This window comes from Mauremys mutica, chromosome 3 (genome assembly GCF_020497125.1).
Source record: "Mauremys mutica isolate MM-2020 ecotype Southern chromosome 3, ASM2049712v1, whole genome shotgun sequence".
Lineage (NCBI taxonomy): Eukaryota > Metazoa > Chordata > Testudines > Geoemydidae > Mauremys > Mauremys mutica.
In genome coordinates this window covers 153,083,539-153,111,158 of record NC_059074.1, presented here as the reverse complement: position 1 = coordinate 153,111,158, position 27,620 = coordinate 153,083,539, and the positions used below count along the sequence as shown (strand labels likewise).

General features: G+C 48.9%; 1 protein-coding gene across 2 annotated transcripts in view; it reads left to right on the top strand.

The window, feature by feature from the left end:
• Positions 1 to 15,625, top strand: part of LOC123367061 — a 74,233-nt gene extending 58,608 nt beyond the window's left edge. For both annotated transcript variants that reach the window (XM_045011056.1, XM_045011055.1), the window contains one exon: positions 13,168 to 15,625. In XM_045011056.1, the coding sequence (XP_044866991.1) occupies positions 13,168 to 13,296 (129 nt within the window). In that variant the 3' untranslated portion in view covers positions 13,297 to 15,625. The remainder of the gene's footprint in view (positions 1 to 13,167) is intronic.
• The last annotated feature ends 11,995 nt before the right edge of the window (positions 15,626 to 27,620 follow it).

The window sequence follows — 27,620 nt, the reverse complement described above, 5'->3', positions numbered from 1 at the left end:
CTAAGCAGGTTAGATGCATAAGTCTCTAAGTGAGATCAGTTTGCAGTGCAGTACGATAAGAAGCCCCAGTCAAGGCCCAGGACCCCATCATGCTAGGTGCTGTACAAACACAGAACAAGAAGATGGTCCCAGCTGGAGCTTGCAAACCCTCTTTAAATTCAGATTGCTAGCAACGGCCCACATTCTGTAGCAGCATAAGGAGAGATTTCAACGGAGTCAGCCTGAAGTGTAGGCAGGTGGAGAGGCAGTGTGGTCTAATCATTTGTACAGGGGCCTGCGATCAAGGGCTCCTGGGCTCTGTTCCTAGTCCTGCCACTGACTTGCTGAATACTCTTAGGGAAATCACTTCACCTCTCCGTGCCTCAGTTTCCCCCTCTGTGAGATTGGGACAGTGATACTGATCTACCTCCCAAGGTGTTTTGCCGCTTAGCGCTGTAATGTCAGAGAAGCACTTTGAGATCCCAGATGTAAGGCTCTACAGGAGGGCAGCGTACATCTCCGTGAGAGAGTTGCCATTTCAAAAATACTGTTCTTGTAAATGGTTGCTGTGACGTGACATCTTCAGGGCGCCATTGCCAGTGTAGCCATGTCTCAGTGAGACATTGTGAGGATGCTGCCCGCACCCCAGGAATATTCGAGACGTGAGAGCAGCCTGTGAAAAGTAGCACCGCTGAGTACAGATCAGGATGAGCGGCAGCGGTTTTGGCCCTTGTGCTCTGGAGTACGCATGCTGCGTTAGCATTTAGAAACGTGTGTCCTCCTTGGCGTGGGCAGCTGACCTCGCCTGGGCTTTACCTTTGCATGGACTTTGTCTCACCTGGCTAGTTGCACTAAGACACTGCTTTCCTTGTGCCAGCTCAGAGCGTGTGAGGCCGCAGCCCTTCCATCCTGCTCAGCGTCTCTTTTTCTTCAGCAAGGTGATGGGCTATCGATGTGACATGTGTGAGAACCTAGGCAGATTAATGGAACCCCAAACACTGCAGTGGCTTGCCCTTGTAGGAAACACTTGCAGGAGCACCAGCAGAGCAACCCTGAGGCACCAGGTGCTGTGGTGGAAGAAAAGACCCCCAGAGAGGGTTCAAGGCATAATGGAGTAGGAGGATTGCCACCACAGGCAGGGGCGAATGAATAAATAGGAGGTAACAAACTGTGTGTGAAATACGATGTGTGCGTAATGGATATGTGCAGTATGTGTCCAGGCAATACCTTCATGTGTAATGGGGGTGCATGTGCACAAGGTGTGGTAAAGTGCGCATTGTGTTTCTCTGTGTGCAATGTTTGTAATGTCTATATGCAGTTGTGGTGTAGTGCGGGGATGTGCGTGTGTAATGCGTGTGTTGAGGATTTGCATGTGAGTAGTGCATTTTTGTGCGGTGTACGTGCGCATATGGAATAGCGTGTGTGTGTCTGTGGGTATAATGTACGTGAGTGGGGTCAGGTGTGGGTGTGTGAAAGGAGGCATCAAATTGGCCGAGGAAGGTGGCTGCGTGATAATATTGGAGAATCTTTTGTCCCCTGCCTCTTGGGGATCACCCTGCGTTATTTCCTTGTTCTTCACTCACTTACCATGCGTGCAGGAGCCCTGAATGGGAGCCTGACAGAGCTGTGTTTATCTCAGCAGCAACAGGCATGTAGAGAACACAACGTCTAAGTGCCTGTGTGTCTCCAGAGCTCTTGCGGGGGCAGGCAGAGAGGGAGTGTGGATTTTGGGCCAATCTGATAATCTGCCCGATCAGGGAGATGTTTTCTGCAATGTGAAAATAAAATAGGGAATAAAAATCAGAACATAAACTCCCTTGTGTTCTTGCCTCAGTCTTATCAGTGCCTGAGAATGTCCCCTGCTTGGACAGGGGCCAGGTCCCGGGAATGACTTCCCTGCCTCTTATCTTTGGCATCTGTATCCTAAATGGCTGCTGCAGAACCGCACCATGTTCTCTTCCCTTACAACAAGGGAACCTTTCATCTTGGAGCCAAAAGGAAGATGTGCCGGCCTTAGCCTCTTTGGCAAAGGCCTGCGCTGTTTGCAAATGAGAAGTATTCCAGGTGGCAGAGCATCAGTGATGCAGATCTCCGCTCTGCAATGAGGCACAAAGAATGTGCCTTCCCAAGGAGCTAGAGGGCAATGGCACTTTGCACATCCGTGAGTGCTTTGCAAGCGTTCATGAATTTAGCCTCACAGACCGGTAAATGTCATGATCTTCATGTCACAGAGAGGCAAACTGAGGCACAGACAGGCGAAGTGACTTTGCCAAAGCCTCGCTGGGTGACCTTGGGCGAGACAGGAACAGAACCCAGAAGTCAATCCTGTGCTTTAGTCTCAAGACCCTCCGCCCTAATCACGTGGATGTGGGAGGAATGGTTCTAGTGAGGGAGCATCATTGTTCATCCCCTACCGTATAGTGTGACACCCTTTCCTTCCCTTCTGGGGAGCTCGGGCTGACAGCGCTATCGTGTACCGTAAGGAGTTCCGGTGGCTCGTGGAGAAAGGAGTGGGAAGTGGATATTCAGGTTGCCCAAACTCTCCTTGAGATTTTCAGTACATTGTTGAATCTGAATCCAGAGAAGTATCCGGATATTTGTCTGCTCTTCCAAACTGAAATCCTGCCCCTTCTGAGGCTGGCCCAACACCAACGGAGGCGCCGTCCTTGATGTTTGCTGCTGTGCTGCTATGGGAGGGCCTTGTGAAGAAGATGAGTTGGAAAGCGCCGTCCACGTGGAGAGCCGCAGCAAAGGAGTAAAAAGCCCAGGCCTGTGACAGTTGTGGTGGGGAATGAAACGGGCCTGCGGGATCACAAGTGAGGTGGCGGGAGAGACCTATAGGGTTTCACAGAGGAATTAAGAAGGAGGTATGGGGTCACACAACTAGGAATGGGGCCTGGGAGGTCACCTGGTGGGTTCTGGGAATGAGTGGCCCAAGAGGTGGCACAGCACGAATGTTTGGGGCGGGGAGGGGGGGGGGAGATGAGGGTTGCACCGTGGCTAGTGGTGCTCCATCAGAACTCTTCTGTTTGCTGGCAGGAAGTAAAATCAGAGGTGGTGGGGCACTTTCCTTGTTCACTGCATCTAGTGCTGCTGCAGTTGTTTCCAGGCTCCCCTTTGTTTGAGAGGCTTGTGAGAACCTGGCTCCCATTCACGCTCACACAATCCACAGCACAGTAATCCTCTTTCCATCTGCATCTTGTGTCATCCTACACCCAGTTACGGTACTTGGCTTCCATGACCGAGGCTGTTTGTCCACAGGCAAGTGCACTGTGCCAGCGATCTAGTTATGCCAGGATGATTAATACTCACTTTGCACTGTTAATTTTGATTCTTTCTAAATTGAAAGGATAATCTCCTCCGTGCCAAACTACCTAGTTCCGCGGAATTGCACTGCCCTGGGCTAACACAGAGTGGAGGATGGAGGTCACATATAAGCACGCAACATGGGCAAAACAATTGGTGCCATTGCTCTGCAGGTTCCAGGGCCAGCCTCTGAATGGAACTAAAAGTGAGCGTAAGTGTCAGACCCAGGCCATGTTGCCTTGTGGGGGGTGGGGGTGGATCTCCTTGTCATAGGAAGAGGATGGGGGGGGGGGGGCACTGTAACTTCAGCAGAGTACAGACATGTGATCAGGGAAGACTTGGTGAAGTTGTAATTGAGAGAATAAGGACCAGGTTGTTTCTTGTCCATACATGGGTGTGCTAGGAGATCCCGCCTTGTGCCCTCTTCACAGGCATAATTGCAGTGTCTGCACTATACAGGCTGCAGCTTGTTAGTTAGTACCCCCTGGGGCACTGGCTGTTCCAAAGCAGAGAGGGACAAAGCAGATGAGCTGTGACCCTGCCGTGCTCCGCACTGGCTGGCGCATGGGAGCATTGTGAGAGCAGTGTCCAGAATGCAGGCCTTCATTTAGTCTCCGTGGCAAGTGAGCCACGTGGCTTTAGCCATATTGCATTCAGAAGCATGCCTTGCTAAATGTATTGCCGTTCTCATTTCATCACATGCCCTCTGGGCCTCAGCTTATTAGGCAGGCTAAAGCAGGGCCTGTGATCAGCTTTCTCAAAGGCACAGTACCGTGCCAAAAAGAGGGGAGGAAAAGGCTTATCTTGTAGGATGGCGTCAGCAAGAACCCAGATCTGGCACATTTCCTGCTCTCCTGGGTTATGGGTAACTGACCATAAAGCATCTGTTAGGCCTCTTTGAAGATCTTTCCAAAGAAGTTCACATATTATTGTCTGGTTGCACCTTTGTAGCACTGCCAGTTGCCACCTGACAACTCTGCAAACACATTTGCAAACACTTGGCAGCTTTGTTTTATATCCCTCCCTTCTACGAGGACACTGGCGTGTTTATGTGACCTTCACAAGCCGGACTGGCCCTAGCAACATTGCTGTACAGCGTGAAGTGGGTGCTGGGCAGCTCTTAGCTGATGGAAGAAAAGACCTGGAGAGTTCCATGACTGTACAGAAGGGTGTGGGGAGAGGGAAAAGTCAGCAAGATGTCTGTAAACATTAGGGACAGGCCACAGCTGCAGACTTCAGCTATGGATCTGAAATCCCTCAAGCGAGGGAGTGTTTGGATCTGGGCTTTCATTCCTAACTCCGATAGAGGGAACTGTGTTTACGCATAACCATGGTCCCAAAGTTAAGTTCTTTCAGGAGACGTATTTTGGATATTATCCCAGACTAAGCTAAACATGTCCGGGGGGAAAGACATTGGAGGAAGGGGTTTTGTGTTTGTAAAGAGGAATATTCTTTGATCCGCTCCAAATCCTCAGTTGCTGCAAACCATTGGACCCCCATTGAAGTTAATGGAGCTACAGCAATTAACCCTGCCTAAGGATCTATATTTTGCAAAGTGCCTGAAGCAAGAGAGTAAATGATAGGAAACTGCCTTTCTGTGGATCTTAGCACATGGACATTAATTGATTAATCCTCAGCACACCCCTGTGGAGTGGGGATTATCCCCCTATTTTACAGATGGGAAACTGAGGCACAGGAGAGGTGATGTGACTTGCTCAGTGCCACACACCAAGTCAGGGCTGGGACTAGATCCCCGATTCCTCACCCACAGTTTATGAGTTTACACATCGAAGTTGAAAGGTCTCTGGTGTTTTGTGACAATGTTGCAGAGGTGACAGGGAGGAGAGAAGGAACTGGCATTAAGAACACTGTGCCCGCCAATGCTGCCACGTGGACTCAGGCAGCATTGACTCTCCCCAACTTACCTGCAGGCTCCTCTGCAAGCGGTGGCTGGGAAACATCCTCCTGCACACCTCTGGTCCTGCCCACTTACGAAGGCAGAGCACCACCGACAGTCCTTTGCAGGGCCCCACTGTGGACTTTTTCCTTTCCATACATGGTGGGGGGATTGTATGAGCCTTTACACAGTGCCTTTCACCTCAAAGGACTTTACAAATTGATCTACAAATTTCACCCACCACCAAAAGGCAGCCACCTCTGATGTGCAATGCAGCAGCTATTTAACAGGGCACTGCAGCACTTTGCAACCATGTTGATCAAGGAGAAAAGAAGACTCCTATGTCCAGTTGAAACTGCAAAGGAAATTAAGGCTGGCAGAGTGTGTGAATTAACCTGAGTTTGAATTTGGCCAGGAAACCAGGGCTAAGTCCCTCGGTCTTATGACAAGGACCAGGAGTTTGTTAGGCTGTCAGGACCCTGGTTTTCTATCAGCTCCAAAAGAGGGCATCTCCAGCACAGCACCCTACAGTAGTGTGCTACAGTGTTAGTTCAGCACTGGCTTCATCCTTTTCTGTCCTTGGGGTTTCCTGGGTAGCTTTAGATTTTATCTCTGTATGGGGCTAAGCTCTGCAGCCGTGAACCCTAAACACACCATCTCTTCCCCATTTAGCTTTTTCCGTGGTTCTTTATTCATGCCTAGGTCAGCCAGGAAGCCAATTTGTGGAGCAGCTGCAAACTCCTCTGCTTTCACAGAGCAGCTAATCTGCTGGGCTCTGGAATTCTGGATTTCTTCTGTCATCTTCAATCTGCGTGGCGTCCCCTCCTGCCTTTGAGGCCCCTGGGTCCAGTCGTCATCCAGACTTTCTCTAGCTCTTTAGTTAATGTGTTTCTAGCTCGTTCTCTCTTTAGTTAATGTGTTTCAAGATGGGTTTCTTATTTATTGCATTTATACAATGCTGGTAACAGTCTGTTGTTATGGGAGAGGTTTGCAAGAGCGTGCATGTGGGAGAACGGACGTCCGCGTGATCGAGTGTGTCGAGTGAGTGTATATATAAACAAGGCAAGTGTGTGTTTGTGTGTGGGTGCATTAGGGCAGCGGTTCTCAACCAGGGCCCCCTGGGGGGCTGTGACCAGGTTTCAGGGGGGCCTCCAAGCAGGGCCCAGGGCAGAAAACAGAAGATCCACTGCCTGGGGCTGAAGCCCAGGACCCTGAGCCCTGCCACTCGGAGCTGAAGCCGAAGCCTGAGCAATGTAGCTTCACAGGGGCCCCTATGGCATGGGACCTCAGGCAGTTGCCCTGCTTGCTACCCCCTAACGCCGGCCCTGACTTTTATATGCAGAAAAATAGTTATTGTGGCACAGGTGGGCCGTGGAGTTTTTATAGCATGTTGGGGGAGAGGGGGGCTCAGAAAGAAAAAGATGTATGTGACTGAGGCTCAGGGTACATCTACGTTGTAGATGGGGGTATGAGTGCCAGCTCCTGCTGGTTGGACTCTAGCTCGCTAAAACCAGCTGCGATGCAGCCACAGCAGGGGCTTCAGTACCAGCTGCATAAGCCCGCCTGATTCCCGCGGTCACCTACACACTTGCACCGCCCACGCTGAAGTCCAGGCTGCAGCATCCACCCTGCTTTTTTGAGTGAGGTGGCTAGAGTAGGGTGAGTGCAGGTACAGCTCCAGGAGCTGCCATTCACACTGGCAGCTGCTGTGTAAACGTACATTATGTCTTGACTGCAGCGATCACCTGAGTTCTCTACGCTCGAGTTCGCCTAGCTGTGCGGTGAAGTAGCACTCCAGCTGCACAGAGGGACTGGATTGCTGCACGGGACAGTCGGGTCAGCAGCTGGCGATCGCGCAAGCTGTAGCCGATACCCCCTTGGGTTAAAAGCTCCACCCCACTCGCGTGAAAGCTTTTGTGTGTGGCTGGGACTCAAGTTAGGGCAATGCTGCAGGGAAGACAAGCCCTGTGAGTGCATGTACAGTGTGTGGGGGGAAGGGTGAGCGATCAGTACGTGTGTGTGTGTGTGTGTACTCGTGACTGTGGGAATGAGTGTGCAAGTGAGCCTGTGCAGGCAAGTGTGCCTGTCAGTTTGCATGTGTGCAAATGGATGTGTGTGTTTGAACAGGTGTGAGTCCAAACAAGTGCGCGCCCTTCTGTCAGCAGCCGAGTTGCTGCATGTCAGCCTGCTCTCCAGCTGTGTAAATAAATTGCTTAATCCATTAAGGCCCCCGGTTAATGACTGCAGTGAATGTGCAGCCATATTAGACTGCGGCCTGTATGAGTCTCCCACCTCCCAGAATGCCATTACAGTGGAGGCATTGCCTTAGGATGACCAGATGTCCCGATATTTGGGGCTTTTTCTTATATAGGCTCCTATTATCCCCCACCCCCGTCCTGATTTTTCACACTTGCTGTCTGGTCACCCTACATTGCCTTGGAGCATCGAACACTGAAAGGCTGCCTTCCAAGGAACCGCCCCAAGAATCGGGCTGTGGCTGCACCTTAGCACCCTGCCAAGCAGGTTTATGGCAAGCTCTGCAAAGACCTGCCAACATGGGAGTGACTTGGATCTCCTTTATCAGCAAGAGTCATCTCACCTCACCTTCGTCATAATGCACAGTTAGATGCCGGAGGGAAGGAGAGGGCTGGTAGGAAAGCTCCCCCGACTAGGTGAAGGCACTAGGCAGACCCAGAGGGTAACTCTGTTCTCCCACCTGGCAGTCCTCCTTTCTGGGAGGAGATCAGTAGGGCTTTACCTCATCCTGAGTATTAGAGCGAGATGACCACACGCTGCACCCTGAAATGGTCTCACAGGGTTACATCTGGTCAGTAGAAGGATGGGAGGCTGAACTCCAAAGAAAACGCCAGCTCTGCAGGAAGTGGTAATAGCAAATCAGTCAAGGGTGCTCTTCCCTCTGAACCACTACTGAATCCATGGTGCTCAAGGGTGCTGTCCTGTGGGAGAGGCCATCTTTTGGATCAGACATCAAACAGATCCTGACCACTTGAGATTTTAAAAGATCCAGTGGCAGTTTCTGCAAGTCTACAGGTGTCCTAAGTAAGTTTCAATTAGAGTAAATCCATTAATACAAAATGAGACTGGATTGCCTAGGAAGAAGTGCTGCAGAAAGGGATCTGGGAGTCATAGTGTATCACAAGCTAAATATGAATGAACAGTGTAACGCCGTTGCAAAAAAGCAAACGTTCTGGGATGTACTAGCAGGAGTGTTGTAAGCAAGACACGAGAAGTAATTCTTCTGCTCTACTCCATGCTGATTAGGCCTCAGATGGAGTATTGTGTCCAGTTTTGGGTGCCACATTTCAGGAAAGATGTGGACAAATTGGCGAAAGTCCAGAGAACAGCAGCAAAAATGATTAAAGGTCTAGAAGACATGACCTATGAGGGAAGACTGAAAAAATTGGATTTGTTTAATCTGTAGAAGAGAAAACTGAGAGGGAACACAACAGTTTTCAAGTACATAAAAGGCAGAGAGAGAAAAATTATTCTCCTTAACCTCTGAGGATAGGACAAGAAGCAATGGGCTTAAATTGCAGCAAAGGCAGTTAGGTTGGGCATTAGGAAAAACTCCCTGTCAGGGTGGTTAAGCACTGGAATAATTGCCTAGAGAGGTTGTGGAATCTCCATCATCGGAGAGTTTTAAGAGCAGGTTAGACAAACACCTGTCAGGGTGGGGGTCTAGATAATACTTAGTCCTGCTATGAGTGCAGGAGACTGGACTGGATGACTGCTCGAGGTCCCTTCCAGTCCTACGATTCTATGATTCTGTCACCCCTGCGGTTTCAGTTGGATACAATATTCAGTTCCTGTCCTCAGCTGTTGTGCACTGTGAACCAACTTCTACCTCAGAGGTGGCTGCATTCCAGTGATTCTTACAGTATCGTCTCTACAGTGCCTTTGTCTTAAAGGAGTGATACAAACGTAACGTTATTTATTATTTTGTTAGTATGTCATTATTACCCAGACCAAGAAGCCAGAATCAGGGCTGGGGTCCCATTGTAGAAGGTGCTGTACATAGATATAGTCAACAGACAGCCCCCACCCCAACTCCCTTACAACTGAGGGGGTGGGAAACAGCAGCTGGATACAACAGACAGGCTAGGTTGAAGGCAGGGCAGCAATGGATCAGCTAGAAGAAGCACTCGGAGCAGACCAGCCTCCTGGGAGCTCCTCTTTTCCCACTATGTCTTTTACAGTTTTCTCGGCTCCACCTCTGCTCTCGTTCTGGGCCGGGCGCCTCATGTTGGGTTCCTCGGGGCAGTGTGAAGGCCGCTTCGTCCACATGTGGACTCTGGAGGATGAAAGAGCTCCTTTCTGCCCAAGATGTGATGAGTTTTGTGGGTGGCTTTTCCTAGGTCCTCTGGGTCCCTCTCTCCCCAGATCTTTCTCTTGCTGCCTGGGTCTTTGCTACCCCCCCAGAAATCATCTCATTCAGACCCCCTCCCCTTGTCGCAGCTGGCATTTCAAAATGGAGGGCACTGCCAGCTCTTTGTTCCCATCCCCTCTTAGCATTGACAGGCAGCTTCTTTGCTTAGGAGAGGGACAAATCTGCTGATTTATTCTGCCCCCTTAGCTCTGAATAGGGGTTGCTACGTTACCCGCCAGCCAGCTCCAAGCCCTGCCAGAGCACGCACCATATATAACCCCACAGCAGGTGTCTATTGAGCAGAAGCTCTTAAATCTGCCTCTCTAGTTTCTCATTGGGCCAGCCAAGGTGGCAGGGGAGGTAGCAGGGCACGATTTGTTGGCTGGAGCTTTGGGCCGAGCTGATGCCAGACACAACCTTGGCATCTTCCATGCTGACGGACCACCTCGATTTGCGGATGAGGGGGCAGCCATGCGTGCAAGGCAGGGCGCACACATGCTTTTGTGTGGGTCTCATTTTTAAATAAATACTGTCACTTGGGGACACAGCGGATTAGTGGCAAAGCTGGGACTAGAACCTAGAAACACTGACTCCCCCCTGCACCCCTTACATCCCACACCAATCCCTGCTCTCATCATTAGACTGGAGTAAATGCTGCAGGGGCTGGATGGTCTAACAGATTTTTTTTCCATCTCTAAGGTGTAACGACCCTATTGACTACCTCAGCTGGCCGGAAAGCCTGCAGGGAAAGGCTGTGTCCCCCTGCTGATCACAAATTAAAATCCATCAGGGAGTGGGAAGAGGGGATCAAAGGTTAAGGCCCCAGGGTCTGGTGACAGCCACATGTTAGACATGACCTTGAGGTGTCAGAGGTCATGTCTCTGTACCAGGGGACAAAAGAGCTGCTAATTGTTTCTAAAAGCTCTGCTCCCTCGACAAAAGGGTCGTCCACCTAGGCTGGGTGAGTAACACTAGCATTCAGGAAAATAGCGAGTCCTTGTTAGGGGATGCAGAAGAGAGGCTGGAGCCTGGTGCATCCAACCAGCAGCCTTAGGGACAAATGTAGCCCATGGTGACCTAAGGTGTAGCCCACAGCTGCCCTCTCTCCCAGCCACACACTGCTCTCAATGATGCCCATAGCCAAACTCCCAATGATTTCAGTGGAAGCAGGATGGGACTGAAGGGAGAGGACCAGGGAATGCTAACCATAAGTGGACAGTATCCCAATTCCAGTACATAAACGCTCTGTGGGGCGACACAGGATTTCCACCTGAATTCTCTGCTGCCTCCTGGTGGTGCTAATGGATACCCACTCCTGGCCAACGGGGAGATGGTGTCATGCTAGGGGTAGATTTGTCGTTACCTCCTCAGGGGCAGAAGACCTTTGCGCTTTGCAAAGACAGGGCTGAATGCCAGATAGGCTGGAGACAGGCAAGGATGGTTTGCAAACCACTCTGCGCTGTGCTGTAGCCCAGGTTCGAGGGGATTAAAGTGTCCTCAGTGGGTGTGCCTCGGGGTGGGGGGGGGGAGTGATGTGTGGGCCTGTGGTGTGAGGGCAGGATTTCTAGGCATTTTCATTACTGCAGAAGATGCTTGGCTGAAAGGCGAGTGGGGCAGTGAGAATGGGACACTCGGTACCGGGCGCTCTATAAGAGGGGCAGCCAGATTAGCTAGCTGGGCGAGTGGAGGAAGGAGGAGTGTGGAGGGCAGTGCAGAGGCGGCGCGGCCGCGGGACGGAAGAAGGTGTGGAAGTGGAGAGCAGAGCTGGGGAGCGTAGCTAGGAGTTGGGGGCACAGAGCTGGAGCTGTGTGGAAATGGGAGCGGAGCTGCGGGAGTGTGGAACAGGGAGCAGAGCTGGGGGGCATCTGTGGTCTTTCTGGATAGCTTATGTAGCACTAGTAGAAAGCAACACTGAGATGAAAGAGATTGTGCCTCCCTAAGGTAGGTGAATCCCTGCCTCTATCCCTTGCCCCACCCCGGCCAGCGGTGGAGCTGGTTGATCCACAAGTCCCAGCCCTGCATTCCAAAGAGTCTCCCAGGGAGCAATGTTTCCATCCTGTGGTGCAATACAGCATCACTGCAGGGTCTTCACTTTGTGTCTGCGCTTGCCATGCTGGGGCCTAGGGGGAGGAATCGGGCGTGGGGGTGGGGATGGTACAAACCAGGCTGTGAGGCCCTGACTACGATCTGTCGGGCCCTGAGTGAGCTCCAGCCAGCTCCTGGGCATTCTTTGAAGGCCGTGTGGTTTATTTGGGGACTGCATTGTCTGCTTCATGGAACGGGCTCTCTCTCCTAGCGCTGCAGATAAGATCAGCTCCATTGGTCACCACCCACCCGCTTTCTACCCTGTGTTGTCTTTGCAACCTTGTGGGTTATTTTATTTCCTGTTTATTAAACCTGGTTCATCCATGTGGACTTGTTCCCTCGGAGAAAGCCTGGACAGTGACATTGGTCTGAGGCAGGGGGCTCAGTTTGGCCCAGAAGGGATAGCAGGCCGGATGTCTCCATGACAGGTGTAAAATCCAGAGAGGACATGATTATTAGACATGCTGAGCACACGCTGCTCCAGCCAATTTTCCTTGGGAGCTGCTGATGCTCAAAGCTTCTGAAAATCAGGCGCATACAGAGGAACCTGCCTAGAGTGAACTGAGATAGGCTAACTCCTTCGGGAGGGAGACTGCAAATCCAAGAGGTTCACGGGCAAACTGTAATCCCAGTTAGAGTCAAATCTCCCCAGAGAAAGGGTGAAGAGAGAGAGAGAGAGAGAGATGGATTTGGGATAGATTGGAGAGGCAGACAACAGAAAGCAAGAGGTGGGGTGGATTAGAGAAGGGAAAGTTTAGAGAGACATTAGAGATCAATGGGGTAGAATAGAAAGAGATTAGAGAGATCAAACAGATTAGAGAGAGAGAGGAGATGTACTAGAGAGAAGCTAAAGACACAATAGAGAGAGATGAAATGGCAGACTTGAGAGGGAGATGGTAGAGATGGGCCCAGGGTGCAGAACCTGGATCCAGATCCCCAACGTTTCAGGGTGCATGAGCCCAGGGTTTTGGGTCTGGGCCATCGCTAACAGATATTGACTGAAATACCAGAAGCTTCTTATTTTGTGATGATAATCTGGTGTGTAGTGAGTGGCTTGGAATTTACAAGCCTGGGAGCAGTGATTCTTAATTTCACATCCTAACCCAGCACCCACTTGAGCTAAATTCAAGTTCACTTGGGCCTAACTGGGATGCTTTGTGGTTGCTTGACTGTTCTCTCCCCCGCCCGACTCTGGTTGCACCCTGTACATCCTTTCCCCTATTTCTCACTGCTGCATCATGGCACTCCTGGCAGAGGCCCTGGGTCCTAATCACACAGGTACCCAGGTGCCTCCAGTCTAGTGACATGGTTTGGGGAAGAAGAAAAAGAGGAAATAACTTTACTGTTTGTGCTGTTGCTATTAGCTGTTGGTGCAGGGCCTGTGACACACATTGGGGCAGATATGATTGCATCCAGGAGAGGGGAGTCGTGTACGTACCTACTAACCAGTTCGCTGCTTGCAGTGTGCATGAGCACTGACAAAATCCTTTTGCCTTTTCTTTTTTCCATACAGAGTGTGAATGGGAGCCGCCCACCATCCCACTTGGTGTACGACCCATCCACCTTTGCCTTCCGTTCCCTCAGCACCTTGAAGCCCCTGAGCCCAATAGCTCCAGTTGAAGAACCGTCATGTGCCTACTGAAGGAGTTTCTCCGAAACCTCAGGAATTGTCGTACCACCCATCTCCCCGACAGGGATGGGATGGGATGGGATGGAGGACCAGAGGGAATGGGGACATCTTTGCAATAGAAATCTCTGTGGCAGTGGAGAAACTGGTGGATTTGCACCAGTGCCCAGTTTCACATCATTGGGAGTGAAATGAGCAAGTCTGCTTCATAAGCTACGGTGGAGCCATGAAGATGGTGTCAGCCACATGGACATGCCAGGTGTATTTAGCCCTCCAGGGCTAGCAGGCAGTCACTGCGTAGAGGCCAGCAGTGGAGACCGGGCAGGTTGCTGCCGCATGCCCACCAGAACTGAGTAGATTTCTCCCCTGATGCTTTGCTGGAGGGCCAGCTGCTTCCCCCAGACTGAAGAGTTTTCAGGGCTGGAGACAGAGGTTGCCTAGGGCACCCTACAAAGAGAATGGGGCCCTTCTGCAAGGTTGTTGAAATGATGCTCATTTGAAGCCCTGTTACAATTGAGGGGCCCCGGGAATTAGGGTCTGGGGAGTGTGAATGTAGAGCCTGCAGGTGCCTACCCTGATTATTCTGCTCTTGGGGCACTGATCCAATCTAAAGATGGTTAAAATGGGCAGGCACAGAGCACCGGTGTTAAGGGAATCCCCGTGTCCTCTGCTGGGCTTTGCAGTGGGAAATGGAAGGTCTGTGCTCAGCTGACCATGGATACAGTCAGACCTCCGCTTTCAGTCCTCATGCTACAAGGCTAGAGTGACAAACCAAGAGGGGTGGGGCATCCTTGGGGTCTCTTTCCACTGGGGCTGTGTGCAGCCCAGAGGTGGTGTGGGGTTTGGCATCGGGTATCTCCGTGTGACTGGCCCAAGACAAGGTTGAGTTTGGGGACACCACACCACGTTCAGCAAAGTCCAACATGCTCTCCGGGAAGCCTGCTGAGCCCTCATTCTGCCAGTGCCTTGTGCTGTGGTGGATGCGGAGCTCACTTGAGTCTGGTCACACCAGCAGAGTAAATGATTTTGACACAGGTATGGCGGGAGGGAGCTCTTGTTGTCAAACCACAGCAGTTTCCAGAGGGTAGGCATGTCCCAGGCATCTCACAAGGCCTTGTCGCCAGTGAGACTTGAACCAGTTTTGAGATCTCCCGGGACAGCCAGGTGGTTTGTGCCATGAAAGCTGCAGTTAACGTTGGGCTGCCCTTGTTTCACTTGGCTGAGCTGGGGAGGCTCCGTATTCGGTGCACTCAGATCCTGTGTCCCTGTCTGGTACAGAAGCTCCTGTTCCCTGCATGCTCCCCTGCTCTGAGCAAGCGTTCTGAGCCTTGGGCAGGTGCAAGGGGGCATAAGCTGCATCCTTTGCAGGGCTGCAGTAACTTCCTCTCCTTCTCTGGAGCACGAGGGGCCCAGTGGAGGAATTGTGAGGTTTCTGAAAAATTCCCACATGCTCTTGTGTGGCGAGCTCTTTGGTGCCCCATATAAAATGAGCTGGCCCGCTCCCAGTCCCACTCTCCATGGACAGCTCCCATGGCAAACCAGTACTAACTGGCCTCTTTGCTGGGAATCTCAGCAGAGAGGCCAGCTGGACCACTGAGACTGACTCCCCTTCCTTCCTTGCAGGTCCGAGTTGGGGCACATTGGCAGGAGAGGGCGGGGGGCAGAATTGTGTCCTGATGCTGCCCTTGCTGTGACTAAAGGATTTCAAGGCTGCAGATAAAGCCCCTTTCCCCAGCATTAAATAAAGGGCATTGGCTTGATTTATTCTCTTGGTGCTTCTGTTGGGAATGAAAGCTTTAGTGGCTACCAGCAGGGCGTGCTCATTTCAAAACAGGTGTCGCTCCTAGTTGATCTTCCTCCCTACGGGGGGGAGGGGGGGATTCTGTTTATACCCTCTTTTGATGGTGCACATGATCTTTAACTGCTGCCGGATCAAAAGGTGGAGCATTGCATGGTGAGAGCTGTCATCTCCTCAGGCCACATCCCTCCATATTAAAGATGAGGGCAGCAATATCCTGGCTCCCTTTTCTGCATATTAGGTACGGGCCTCAAACTGCCAGTGTGGCCCTCAGTTGGGCAAGGTTTGGGTGCCCCCAACTCTAAGACGTCAGTCGGTGCTGCTGGAATCAGACCCCGATCACCCAGCAAGATGAGGTGTTTTCATTGGCCCGAGGCGATGCCGTGTGCTGTCGTCTCTTACGATATTCCACGAGGTGGGACTGGAGAACAGAGAGTTCCTGTCAATATTGTTGCCTTTCTTTCGTACTTTTGTAACTTTTCTCTCTCTTTTCTTTTTCAATCAGAAGAAAAATAAAGTTAAACGTTAACAGCTGCTATATTCACACCTGCTGTTGAGCTTGTCACTTTGGCTTTTAAGGCTTGGGTGCGTTCACAGAGGGAATGGAGAATGAGCCAGACAGAGGCAATACGGCCATCTCCAAATCTTCAAAAATCATGAGTCACGCCCCCGCCCCCCCAAATCAGGAGATCGGCTTAAAAACCCTGAATAAATATGTCGGGGGGGAGTATTTGCTTTTTGGTTTCTGAGCCTTTAAGGTGCATTTGGGTCACATTTTCAAGCTTTTCTCACAGCCATGAAGACTAGAAGGTTACTTTAAAAAAAAATGGACGCTAAGCGTCTCTTCCTAATCACTTGGCTCTAGGAGCTGGGGCTTTACGTTAAACGTCAGAGATCACAATTCTTGCCCTAAGATCGCAAGAGCTGGCAAAAGGGAATTTCTCAATCTACTACAATAACAGTAATCGAATAAATAGCTTGCATGTGTACAGCTCCTTTCAGCCCTGGGGATTCCCAAGTACCTTGTGCAAACTATACCCAGCAGGGATCGTGTCACCCACTATAGAAATGGGGGTTGATGTGTGACAAAGCATGTTCTAGCTCAGCATAGCTTCTTTTTGACTCCTCCTGATTCCTGGGATCTCACAGCTTCAGAGTGAGCCCTTCCCCTATTGCACACAGCTCGGGGGGAAGGGGGAGGTTGCTTGTGGTTGAGTAGCAGGGCAGCGCCTGTAACTTCTCTTCCCAGCCCTCACCCTGCTACTAATGTCTCTAGCTGGGAATGTGCAGGTGTTTCCCCTCAGAGCAGAAAATAGACTGTTGGGCTCTGCGTGGGAAGCGACGTTGTTGTGCCTCGGTGTGGCCCAGAAGCTCCCATTCTGCTGCCTTCACCATCCCTGAGGAGGTGGCTGGGGAGAGGGGAGACAGATTCTCCATCGATCTTGGTGGCGTCCCTCATGAATTTCAGTGACATGAGAGGAGAATGAGGCCCAGGGCAGTACTAACTGGGCTGCTCTATGTATCACCTGACCAGAAAGCCTATTAACTTTAACTGGGCCCATTTGAGATGTAATCTGACCTTTTGGCTGCTTATCCAACCTGCCAATCCTTTTGAGTTTCATCCATCCCTATAGAAATCTACTTACTATCCACTTGATCATCCAAAGTCCCCCCTAAATATGCTGAGCCATGTCCTCAGACCATCCTATGCATTGCTTTACTATGACTGGTTTGCATCACACCTGCAGTAGGCATGTCTTTTTCATCAGCCACGCACTAGGAAATGTAAGGCATTTAAAAACCTGCTCTAAATGCTAGCTGGTGTTCCAGCACATTGCTCTCGCTAATAACCCAGCATTAGGCAAATTCGAGGGTAAAACAGAAGTAATGCCACTGAAGCAAGGGGACTTACTCCAGGATGTAATTTAAGTCAGTGAAATCATAATCAGGCCCAAGATAACTCATTGAAAAGCAAACACGCCATTATAATCCCTTCTTAGCCAGGAGGAAGGGGCTATACAGTGGGGAGGGGGCTGATGGGCCTTGAGGTCCCCTGCTTTGCAGCTCCATCACAGTATGTTTGTAGGTGCGGGGCGGGGGGGGGTAGTATGTGCATGTGGGGTGGGCAGGACATGTGTGTTTGGCAGAGGGGGTTGTAGGTGGAAGTGTATGCATGTAGGGTACGTGTACATGTATTGGGTCCATTTATAGGAGCAGGGGAGGCAGCAACATTTCTGGACTGGGATCCTGCAGAATTTCAGTAATTTGCACTATAACCTGGCAGACTTTTTGGCACCCCTTGCACAGCTTGTCACACCGATAAAGTCTCCTCAAATTGTATTGACTGAAACGTCAAAAATTTTGAGAGCCTCATTCTGCACCTTTGAAGTCAGTGGATGCTTTTGCTGTTTACATTAACAGACATGATCTGGGCCTTAAATGGACAACTGTAATTAAAAACAAAGATGCTCCATCACAAACTGCACTTTGTCATTGCACAAAAGTAGTTTTAATTCTGTTTCATAAGAAATTCTGATTCTACTTTCCCTGAAGACAGGGGCCAAATTCCCCACTCACTTAAATGGGTGCAGAATCCGGCTTCTATTTTGTAAAAGTCTTAGCAAAGCAAGACCTCACTAGTGACTCTGCCCTTGAATCTTTGCTGAGAAATGGCAAGAAGCCACCGTGCTTTATGTATGAATTCCACATGGGCATAGTGGAGGTGAGCAAGGATCTATTGTCTGGGATTTGGGACAAGCAAGGGCAGGCTTCCCTCGCTAACGCACTGCCCCATGATGCAATGGGCAAGTGGACTCACTAAGGGAGAGAGGAAATCTTCAAAGGCCCATGGCATCCTCAAAAGGAAAATGAGTCAGTATTTGTGAAGAGAACAAATGCATTTAAACAACAGGCGTCTTGGCAAATAGTGTGACGAAGTTCCTCCTCTACCTTGAAAAAAGAACAGGAGTACTTGTGGCACCTTAGAGACTAACAAATTTATTTCAGCATGAGCTTTCGTGAGCTACAGCTCACTTCTTCGGACGCATAGAATGGAACACACAGACAGGAGATATTTATACATACAGAGAACATGAAAAGGTGGAAGTATGCATACCAACAGGAAGAGTCGAATCAATTGAGATGAGCTATCATCAGCAGGAGGAAAAAAAAAAACTTTTGAAGTGATAATTAAGATGACCCATAGAAGGTGTGAGGAGAACTTAACATAGGGAAATAGATTCAATTAGTGTAATGACCCAACCATTCCCAGTCTCTGTTTAGGCCAGAGTTAATTGTATCTAATTTGCATATTAATTCAAGTTCAGCAGTCTCTCTTTGGAGTCTGTTTTTGAAGTATTTTTGTTGCAAAATTGTCACCTTCAAGTCTGTCACTGAGTGGTTAGAGAGGTTGAAGTGTTCTCCCACAGGTTTTTGAATGTTATGATTCCTGATGTCAGATTTGTGTCCATTTATTCTTTTGCGTAGAGACTGTCCGGTTTGTCCAATGTACATGGCACCTCTACCTTGGTGGCTCCTGCACTTATTGGCGGATTTGCTCACCTCAGTGATCTTCCCCTCTGCTGGAACCCACAGTCTGGGTCAACGCCTCCTGTGGCTGATCAGGAGTTGGGAGGTTTGGGGGGAACCCAGGCCCGTCCTCTACTCCGGGTTCCAGCCCAGGGCCCTGTGGATCGCAGCTGTCTATAGTGCCTCCTGTAACAGCTGCATGACAGCTACAACTCCCTGGGCTACTTCCCCATGGCCTCCTCCAAACACCTTCTTTATCCTCACCACAGGACCTTCCTCCTGATGTCTGATAACGCTTGTACTCCTCAGTCCTCCAGCAGCACACCCTCTCCCTCTCAGCTCCTTGCGCCTCTTGCTCCCAGCTCCCCACACACGAATCTCACCGACTAACTGGGAGGCTTTTAACTAGTTCCAGCCAGCCCTTGATTGGCTTCAGGTGGCCCAATCAATGTAGCTATCTCCACTGCCTTCCAGAAAGATCTTAATTGGCCCCAGGTGTCTTGATTAACCTGGAGCAACTGCCCTTTGGTTACCATGGTACTAGGGATTTGGTTAGCCTGGGGCTAACATATCTGTTGCTTACTACTTTACGGTAGCCATCTGGCCTTGCCCCATCACAATAGTTAGATTTGAATTGACTTATTCAAGGGACAAGCAATGAAGTAAGGAAAAAAAAGATGTTGAGCTTTCAGGAGCTAGCAAATGGTGTAGTTGTAAGCCAGGCTGACAGTGCTTGACCACATGTTTTCAGTTAGCCCGGGACAGGATATGCAGATATCTCCGGACATACAAGGAGCCCAACAATCTGTTTTCCTTTTTGTGGCTGCAGCACATCACGGCCCACTGTAATAATAGCTCTGTCTGTTAGCGGGTTGGCTGGCTTGGTATCGATTGCCTGTCCCAATGCGATGTGTTCACAACTTACTAGCTCCGAGGTCAAACAAGTGCAAGAACTGAAACTGCTGTTGGGGCGGAATGCTGAGCCGAGAAATGCATAGAGGGCTGTGTTTAAAAAGCATCTTATGTCAAATGCAAAGAGTAACCGCTTCTACTGGCAAAACATTCGTCATCTTCAATAGAAGGAAATTTGCTTTCTACAGAGTGGCCCTCTGGGAATTTCAGTGTAATCACTATGCTACACACCACAGCCACCTTGGACTAACAGACTAACTGATAGCAGCAGTACGTTGGCAACCTCTATCAGTGGTGCTGGACCAGTTTTCAGAGTGGGGGTGCTGAGCTGTGCCCCCCCTCACCGCTGTCCGTACCCCTCACCACCCTCAGAGCTGGGGCCGGGAGCAGGGCCGTGACTCTGGGAGCGGGGGATGTGCACGGGGTAAGGCGACCGAGGCTGGAGCCATGGCTGGGGGCAGATGTGGAGCCCCAGACTGGGGCTGGCGGCCAAGATCCTGTGCAAAACCTGGGGGTGCTGGAGCACCCCCTGTGCCCCTAGTTCCCGCGCCTATGTGCTCTATGTGGGGACAGGACTCACTTTGCTGTGGATTTCAGAGGAATTTACTAACAGCAGAGGAATAGTGAGACTCAGGAATATTGGGTTTCATTTCAGGCTCTGAGGGGGGCGTGTTCTCTAATGGTCATACATCCTTCTGTCCCTCTTCCCCACAAGACTCATCTCTTCTGCTCTGTGCCCTCCAACCTGTCGCAGCCCTATATCTTCTACCCCTCAATCCAGTCTTCCCCCACCCCTGGCTCCTTATCCCAGTGTCCTTGCGCAGGCAGTCCCAGAGTCCCCCTCAGACCTCCTCGTCCGAGTCCCAGTCTCCTTCCCCAGGCTATTTGCCTAGCCAGTCCCAGTCTCCCACACAGAGCACCTCATCTGATCTTAGTGTCTCTCCCAAACACTCTCACTCCACTCTCCCTCCCTGGGCACTTGTCCCAGTCTCAGCGGTACGAAAGTTTTGACATGGGCAAAACAATGTCGTTTTCCTTAACCCCATTCTTGGAAATGGCTGAGCCAATTTTGCTGAAACTTTCCAAAAACAATTCAACCTCAGGCAGGCACTTGGCATGGAATTTTTCAGTCTGAATGTGAATGGTTAAAGTCTGGCAAATGAAAACAGGTTCTTATGATGAGAAGTGTTGGGCAACTCTAGCACTAGGCAGTGCTACCAATCCACCTATAATAGAACAGAGCCCTGAGTGTATAAATCCCCTTTGAATCCAAAGTGCCTTTGTAAATTCTCCAGCCTGCGAGCGGGTTATTGGTCCCTCTCCTGAAGCGATGCTTTGCCCTTTTCTACCTTTAAACTAATCCCAAAAATAAATCCACCACTATTTACGGGCATTGTTTTCTTCCTCGTGTTCAGTGCTGACAAATAATCAGGCCAATTATGGTATATTCATGTCAGCTCTGGTGGAAAATAATTAGAACAATTACTACCCAATCAAAGTGCGGCTGTTTCTCCTAGTGTCATTAGCATGTCCCAAACATTTTGTTCTCGTGCTTTAAAGTGCAATAATAACACAGTCTGCGTGCAACACCCTTTTCAATGTAACTCCCCAGCACCGCAAGCTTCCCAGCCACGTTCGCCTCTGCCTCCTCTGAGAGGCTGTTAATTTTCAATCATGGCCTCAGCTCCACTCCTACCTCAGGGAGAGTGCCTGTTAAGCCTGTGATTTACCTAATTTACTTGGGTAATAACTGAGCTGGCTGTGTGGCCATCTGTCTGCAATACATGGTTCTCTCCCTACCTCCCCCGGGCATACAGAGCAGGAGCAGTGTCCTTGTGGCAGGAAAGAAAGCAGAGACAACTTTACCTCAGTTATGAAATGGTCCTTGGTGCACTGGCTGCAAAGAGTGCTACTCCCCCATGCAGCACCCAGGAATGGTAACGGTGAACACAGCAGGCCTGTTTCTTGTCGGCTTTGTGAGGTTGCGCTTGCCGATGAGGGTGTCAAGTGATGGTGCTGCTCAGCTTTGAGGAACCACCAAGTCATTTCAACATCAGTCACCAAACAGACTGTTGGACAACGGACAGTGATAGATTTGTCTCTCCTGACCTATACCTGGATTGGCCATAGTGATATATAGGTGAAAAGCTCTCTATTCCCATGAATAAGCCCCCAAGATATCCAGTCCTGTTATCTTTATTTGGCAATGGCATATCAGAAAAGCTATGCTCAGTCTGTACAGGGTTCTTGCACTTGGAGAGTTGTTAAAGTCCCTCAGTCTTTGGGTCTGATACTTGCTTGAGGCAAGTTGTAACCAGCCAGGTCAGAAACCCAGTTTTGGCTTATTGCTACAGTATTAATAATACTTGGAACTTCCATATAGCACCTGCTATCCAGGAACAGTGAAGGACTTCAGAGATCATAATGAACTGAGACTTACAGCATCTTGGAAGGCAAGATAATGTTATTCCCATTTTAGTGATGGGAATAAGGAGGCACGGAGAGGTTAAAGATTGCTCCCGGATTGTATAGGAAACATGTGTCAGAGACAGGGCTAGAACCCGGAACTGCTGAGTCCCTTTCTTCACAAGTGAGCTCAACCACACCTGATTATAACAGTCAGACTAAATGAGTCAATCTGGCTTGACTACATGGATCCACCACCCATTCCTCCCCCTCAAGAGGAGGAGGAGGGTTTTCACAGTAGCATCAGGGGCCACTGCATTCTTGAGATGGTAGAAGTGGCCATGGATTAGCTCCCCTGCCATTCCATGTCTTGGCAGGAAGTTTGTAAACTACCAGGGTGTTTGGATACTCTGCTATGCACTGGATCCAGCATTTGGGCCTAACCATACCAAACCCTCAGTTGGATGGGGATAACTCTGAAAGTCTCCAAGGGCATAACATAACTGAGGGCTCAGCGCCTTCTCCAAAGCCCATTTCAGTAAATGGAAAAATACACACTGACTTCAGAGGGCTTTGCGTCAGGCCCATAAACATACAACCCCTGGTGGTGCCGCATGCTGCTGTCTCTGATGATAAATACTGCATTCACTAGATCATTGTAAAACATTTAACAAAAAACCCCAGTCATTTGTGGCCTATGTAATATTATTCAAACATATTCACCCGCTCTGTTTCAAAGCAGACATTAAACAAGAGAGGGGAAAGACAGAGGAGCCAGGTCAATGGTAATTCAATAGTACAATTACCTGAGACCGCTGAGAAAAATCCAATACAAATAGAAGCAGAAAAGGAATTCAAAGCCATCACAATTGCATGGGGGGAGCATCTTCATCCTTTACAAATCCAAGAATAAGAGGTGAAAGTGCAGCTTATATGTATCCATCACATTCTTTATAAAAAGAGCTGAATATCTGATTACTTACAAGAGTGGAAGGACTAGAAGCCAGATTGATGACTGCCTTGGTTCCTGGTGGAAAATAAAAGATATAAGACCGCAAGGAGATTGCAGAAGGGAGTCTTACTAGTCAATATAGACCACTCATCTTATATATGTCTCTTAGAATGAAGATACAGAGGAAATCAAAGAGTGTAACACTAAAGATAAGGTGGCAAAAACTGCAGGGTAAGGCTGAGAAGGACTTTAGGGAGTTGGTTATGAGCGAAGGAAGTTATGGGTGAATCAAAAGGGAAAAACCTTTCTTCAAAAAGAAACTTGGTGGTGGGGAGAAGAAGTACAAGCAGTGATAAAAGATAAGAGAAAAAAGTTTAAATTCTGGCAAGGGAGTAGGAGCAAACAAGATCTGGAGGAATACGAAGATGTAAAGAGATTGGCCAGGAATGTAGCTGCAAAAGTGAAAGCATCAGTCTTTGAGTAACTTTAAGGAGGACTAGGAACAAAGGAAGTGGGAAAAGAAGCACACAGACTGTGAAAACACGGGACAAAAATAACAAAGCTCTAAAGGAAGTGAGGTTCATCAAAGGTGCTGATTGATAATAGTCAAATAAAGCATTGATGGAGAAGGTATTTTGAACAGCTTTTAAGTGCAGAAAGCCCAAGAGCACAATGTGACTTCAAAATAATGAACTTTGGTGTAGTGGAGCCTATCACACCAGATAAAATAAATGAAAAATAATAAGACCCTAGATCCACACAGAATTCATTCTGAAGCATGGGAAAAGCTTGAACTAGAAGGCATCTGCTGACATTCCTGTTCAACTCAGTCATGAGATGGTAAAAGATCCCTAACACATGGAGGTAAAGTATCTTGGTGCTGATATATGTGAGAAAAAACGCTGCTGGCAACTGCACAAATTATAGAGGTATAAAGCTGATGAGTCATACAATTAAACAATGAGAGAGAGAGAGTCATCGATAAGAGACTAAGAAGGGAAGTAGATATTAATGCAAATCAATATGGCTTTGTGCCAGGAAGGTAGACAATAGATATCCACATGGTGCTCATTGATCTGGAAAAGGCCTTTGACCAAGTTCTGAAAGTCATCTGGCGGGGAATAAGTGAGAAAATTGTACTAGCACTTTATGTGCGGTTTGGTCCAGCCATGTAGCTAAGTGCAATGTCAATCGTCAGAACTGCTAGTGGAGAAACAGATGAACGGTCAGTAAAGATGGGAGTGCATCTGTGTCCTTTCTTGTTTATCCTTGTCCTGAATACCCTCACAAAGAGCATACAAAAGGAGGTGCCTTGGTGCATGCAGTTTGCAGATGATATTCTATGTAGTGAGGAGAAAGGCTGTCTAGAAGAAGATCTTGATAAATTGATGTGTTGGAGAGACATGGACTTAAAATAAACAAAGGACAAACAGCGTGTATGATATTTAATTTCAATAATCTAAATGCTGAAGAATTATCCTTGAAACTAGATGGGCACACAATACCAATAGCACAATTTTTTCAGGATCAGGGTTCCAGAAGCTGTGGAAATGGAGGATGAAATTGGAGCTAGGATAATAAATGCCTGGCTCAAATGAGAGAGACATAAGTGGTGTAGTATGTGACAGGAAAATAACAGGCTATAAAACGGTAGTCTGTCTGGTTTTAATATATGGTGCGGAGTGCTGGGCAACAAAGAAGAAACATGAGCAAATAATCTGTTCCACAGAAATGCAATGCAAAGGCTGAGATGGATGAGTGGTGTAGGCAAGAAGACCCATGTGAAGAATGCGTATGTTAGAGACACGTTCAAAGTAACACCCATAAATGAAAGAATGAGGGAGTGCAGGCTTAGACTTTTGGTTAGGTAAACATAGTCCAGACAACTATGTGGGGAAGAGAGTCCAACAGATCAATACTGAAGGAAACAGACAGAGGCTGACCCAAGAAGAAGTGGTGGCATGTCACAGAGGAAGACAGAGGATATGGCATTCAACAGAGCACTTTGGAGGGAGAAGACTCACAGAGGGGACCCCACTTGGTGGGATTAACACAAGGAAGAAGATTGCAACAACCATTGTAATGCAGTGGTTCAGGTCAGGTCCAGTGCAAGGGGCCACTTAGGATGTTGAGTTCACCAGTTTATGTTTCTTGGTAGTATACACAGTTCATATTATGCCACAGAACCTCTCTCTCCAGTGGTATTTATACATCATTACGAGATTTTAGTCTCACAATATCCCCGTGAGGTATCAGCCCCACTTTACAGAAAACTGAAACACCCAGTAGATTAAGTAACTTGCCTAAGATCATATGCAAAGTTATGGTAGAAGCAGGAATTGAGCCAATGACTTCAGAATCTCAATCTACTGCCCTATGCAGAGGATCAGCCCCTTGTACCACAGAGGCAGTCTGTGCTGTTTACTCAGCTGATTGATGTTTCCTACTCCCAGGATGTATCATTTGCTCGCAAATCCCCCTAACCCATCCCAAACTGGGTGGGGCTGATTTTCATGGGTGCTGAGCAACCACAATTCCAATAGTAATAAAGAGGAGTGTCAGTGCTCAGCAGCTCCTGAAAATCAGGCTCTGCATACCCCTGAGCCCAGTACTTGGAAGCGGTTGCTCCCGTTACAAGTGAAGGTGTGTACCCTCTGTGTGTACCCTCTGCTGGTGGAGTGGGTGTTACACCGATTTCTTACTGGCCCTGCCATCTCCCCCAAGGATGAGAAAATTCATCCTGCCAAAAATAAGAAGGCTTCAGCATTCACCCTGAAAAGTGACCTTCCCGGTTAGTAAAAGCTTCTGTACGCTGGGGCAGCTCAGTCAGTGGTTCAGCCCTAATACCCCATCCGTACAGCTCTGCTTAGCACTGGATAGCCATAGGGAGCACATCATGCTGGTGTGCCATCTGCTGCACTGGTTGTCTACTTCTGGGAGCAATTCAAGGTGTTGATATTGGTCCTTACAGGACCGATCCTGCCAGGCGCTGAGTGCATTCAACTGCCACAGGAATGTTGTGAGGTTTATTTAGTATTTGCAAAGTGGGATATTCACAGATCCCATCCACCAGTCGCTGTGTTTTAACAACCATACTTTGCCCTGCTGCAGAGCTTTCCATTCAAGCACTGCAAAGCATTAGTAAACAAAGCCTCCAAACAACTCAGGGAAGCAGCAAAATAGCTTGAGCTCCATTTCACAGGCTGGGAAGCCAAAGAGATGTGAGTCAAGCTGCCTGTCATCACAAAGAAAGTCTGAGCAGAGGCAAGACTAAAATCCCAAAATATTAACACCCCCCCACTCACACACACATTAACCTTCCACCACCCTTCCTTTATAGTGTGCAGTGTGCCTAACACAGCTGAGCAATGGTTGGATCGTGCAGCCATTCAAAGACTAGCAATTTAACTCCCCCACCCCCCATGCACATACAGCTATAGTACTGTGGAAGATCTGTTTTCTATTTTCACATGGTCTGCTCTCTGAGGGTGAATATGCCAAAGCTTGAGTTGTACTGGGAAAAGATTAACTGTCCCCTTCAGCTTCCTGCTGATTGAGTCAGTGGTACATGGCTGGTAAATTTGGTAAAGCGGTGATGGGGTCTCTATCTCCTCCTAATGGTGATGTGATCAAAAAAAGACTCCCCCCCTCACCTCCAAAAGCCTGCACCATCCCTTTGCCCCACAGATACTCCTATGGAGCTGTGCAAATCCTGGTGGTTTAGTCAGCAGAAAGTTGTGTAAACCTTTTTCCTTTGGTTCACGTGGCTTTAAAGCTCTTGAGTTAAAATGCCCTAGAAACTCAAAGCTAAGTTCAGTCCAAAAAACAAAAACAAAAAACCCCCAAACCATCCATTTATGTTTAGGCAAAACCATACCATAAGGCAGGGTTCGGCAACCTTTCAGCAATGGTGTGCCAAGTCTTCATTTATTCACTCTGATTTAAGGTTTCGTGTGCCAGTAATACATTTTAATGTTTTTAGAAGGTCTCTTTCTATAAGTCTATAATATATAACTAAACTATTGTTGTATGTAAAATAAATAAGGTTTTTAAAATGTTTAAGAAGCTTCTATTATCATTAAATTAAAATGAAGAGCCCCCCGGACCAGTGGCCAGGACCTGGGCAGTGAGAGTGCCGCTGAAAATCAGCTTGCGTGCCGCCTTCAGCACGTGTGCCATAGGTTGCCTACCCCTGCCATGAAGGCTCAGCCATTCCTCCTTCCAAGGCTCAATGAAAAGTTCACAAACTTGGATTCATAGTTACTTCTGACCTAGCCCAAAGCCAGGCAGGTCCTCTAAAAGCAGGGAGGGAACAAATCAGGACATTTGGAGCTGGAATTTGGGGTGCTCTGGGTTTATAGCTCAGCCCAGGGGGGGGTTAAAGGGCTATTTGCAAAATACAACCAATCCCCCTCCCAAAGTCCAGGGTTTTGGCTCAGGCCCATCTGTACTGAAAATTTCACTAACACTGGCAAAATGAGCCACTAGGATACCAGCTACAACAGAGGGTGACAATTTAGCCATAAAGCCCAGATCCTCAGAGGCATTGAATGTCAGTGGCAGTTAGGAGCCTAAATAAATACCTTTGAGGATCTGGGCCTAAGCGTGCTCAGTCTGTGCACCCTGCTGCACACTCCAAGAGCAGTACACTCACCATGTGCAGCACTGCTTCCTTATGTACAGCCCCGGCTACGGGGCATTAACTAATGGTGCTAAGAAATAAAACTCAGCACCTTGCAGTGA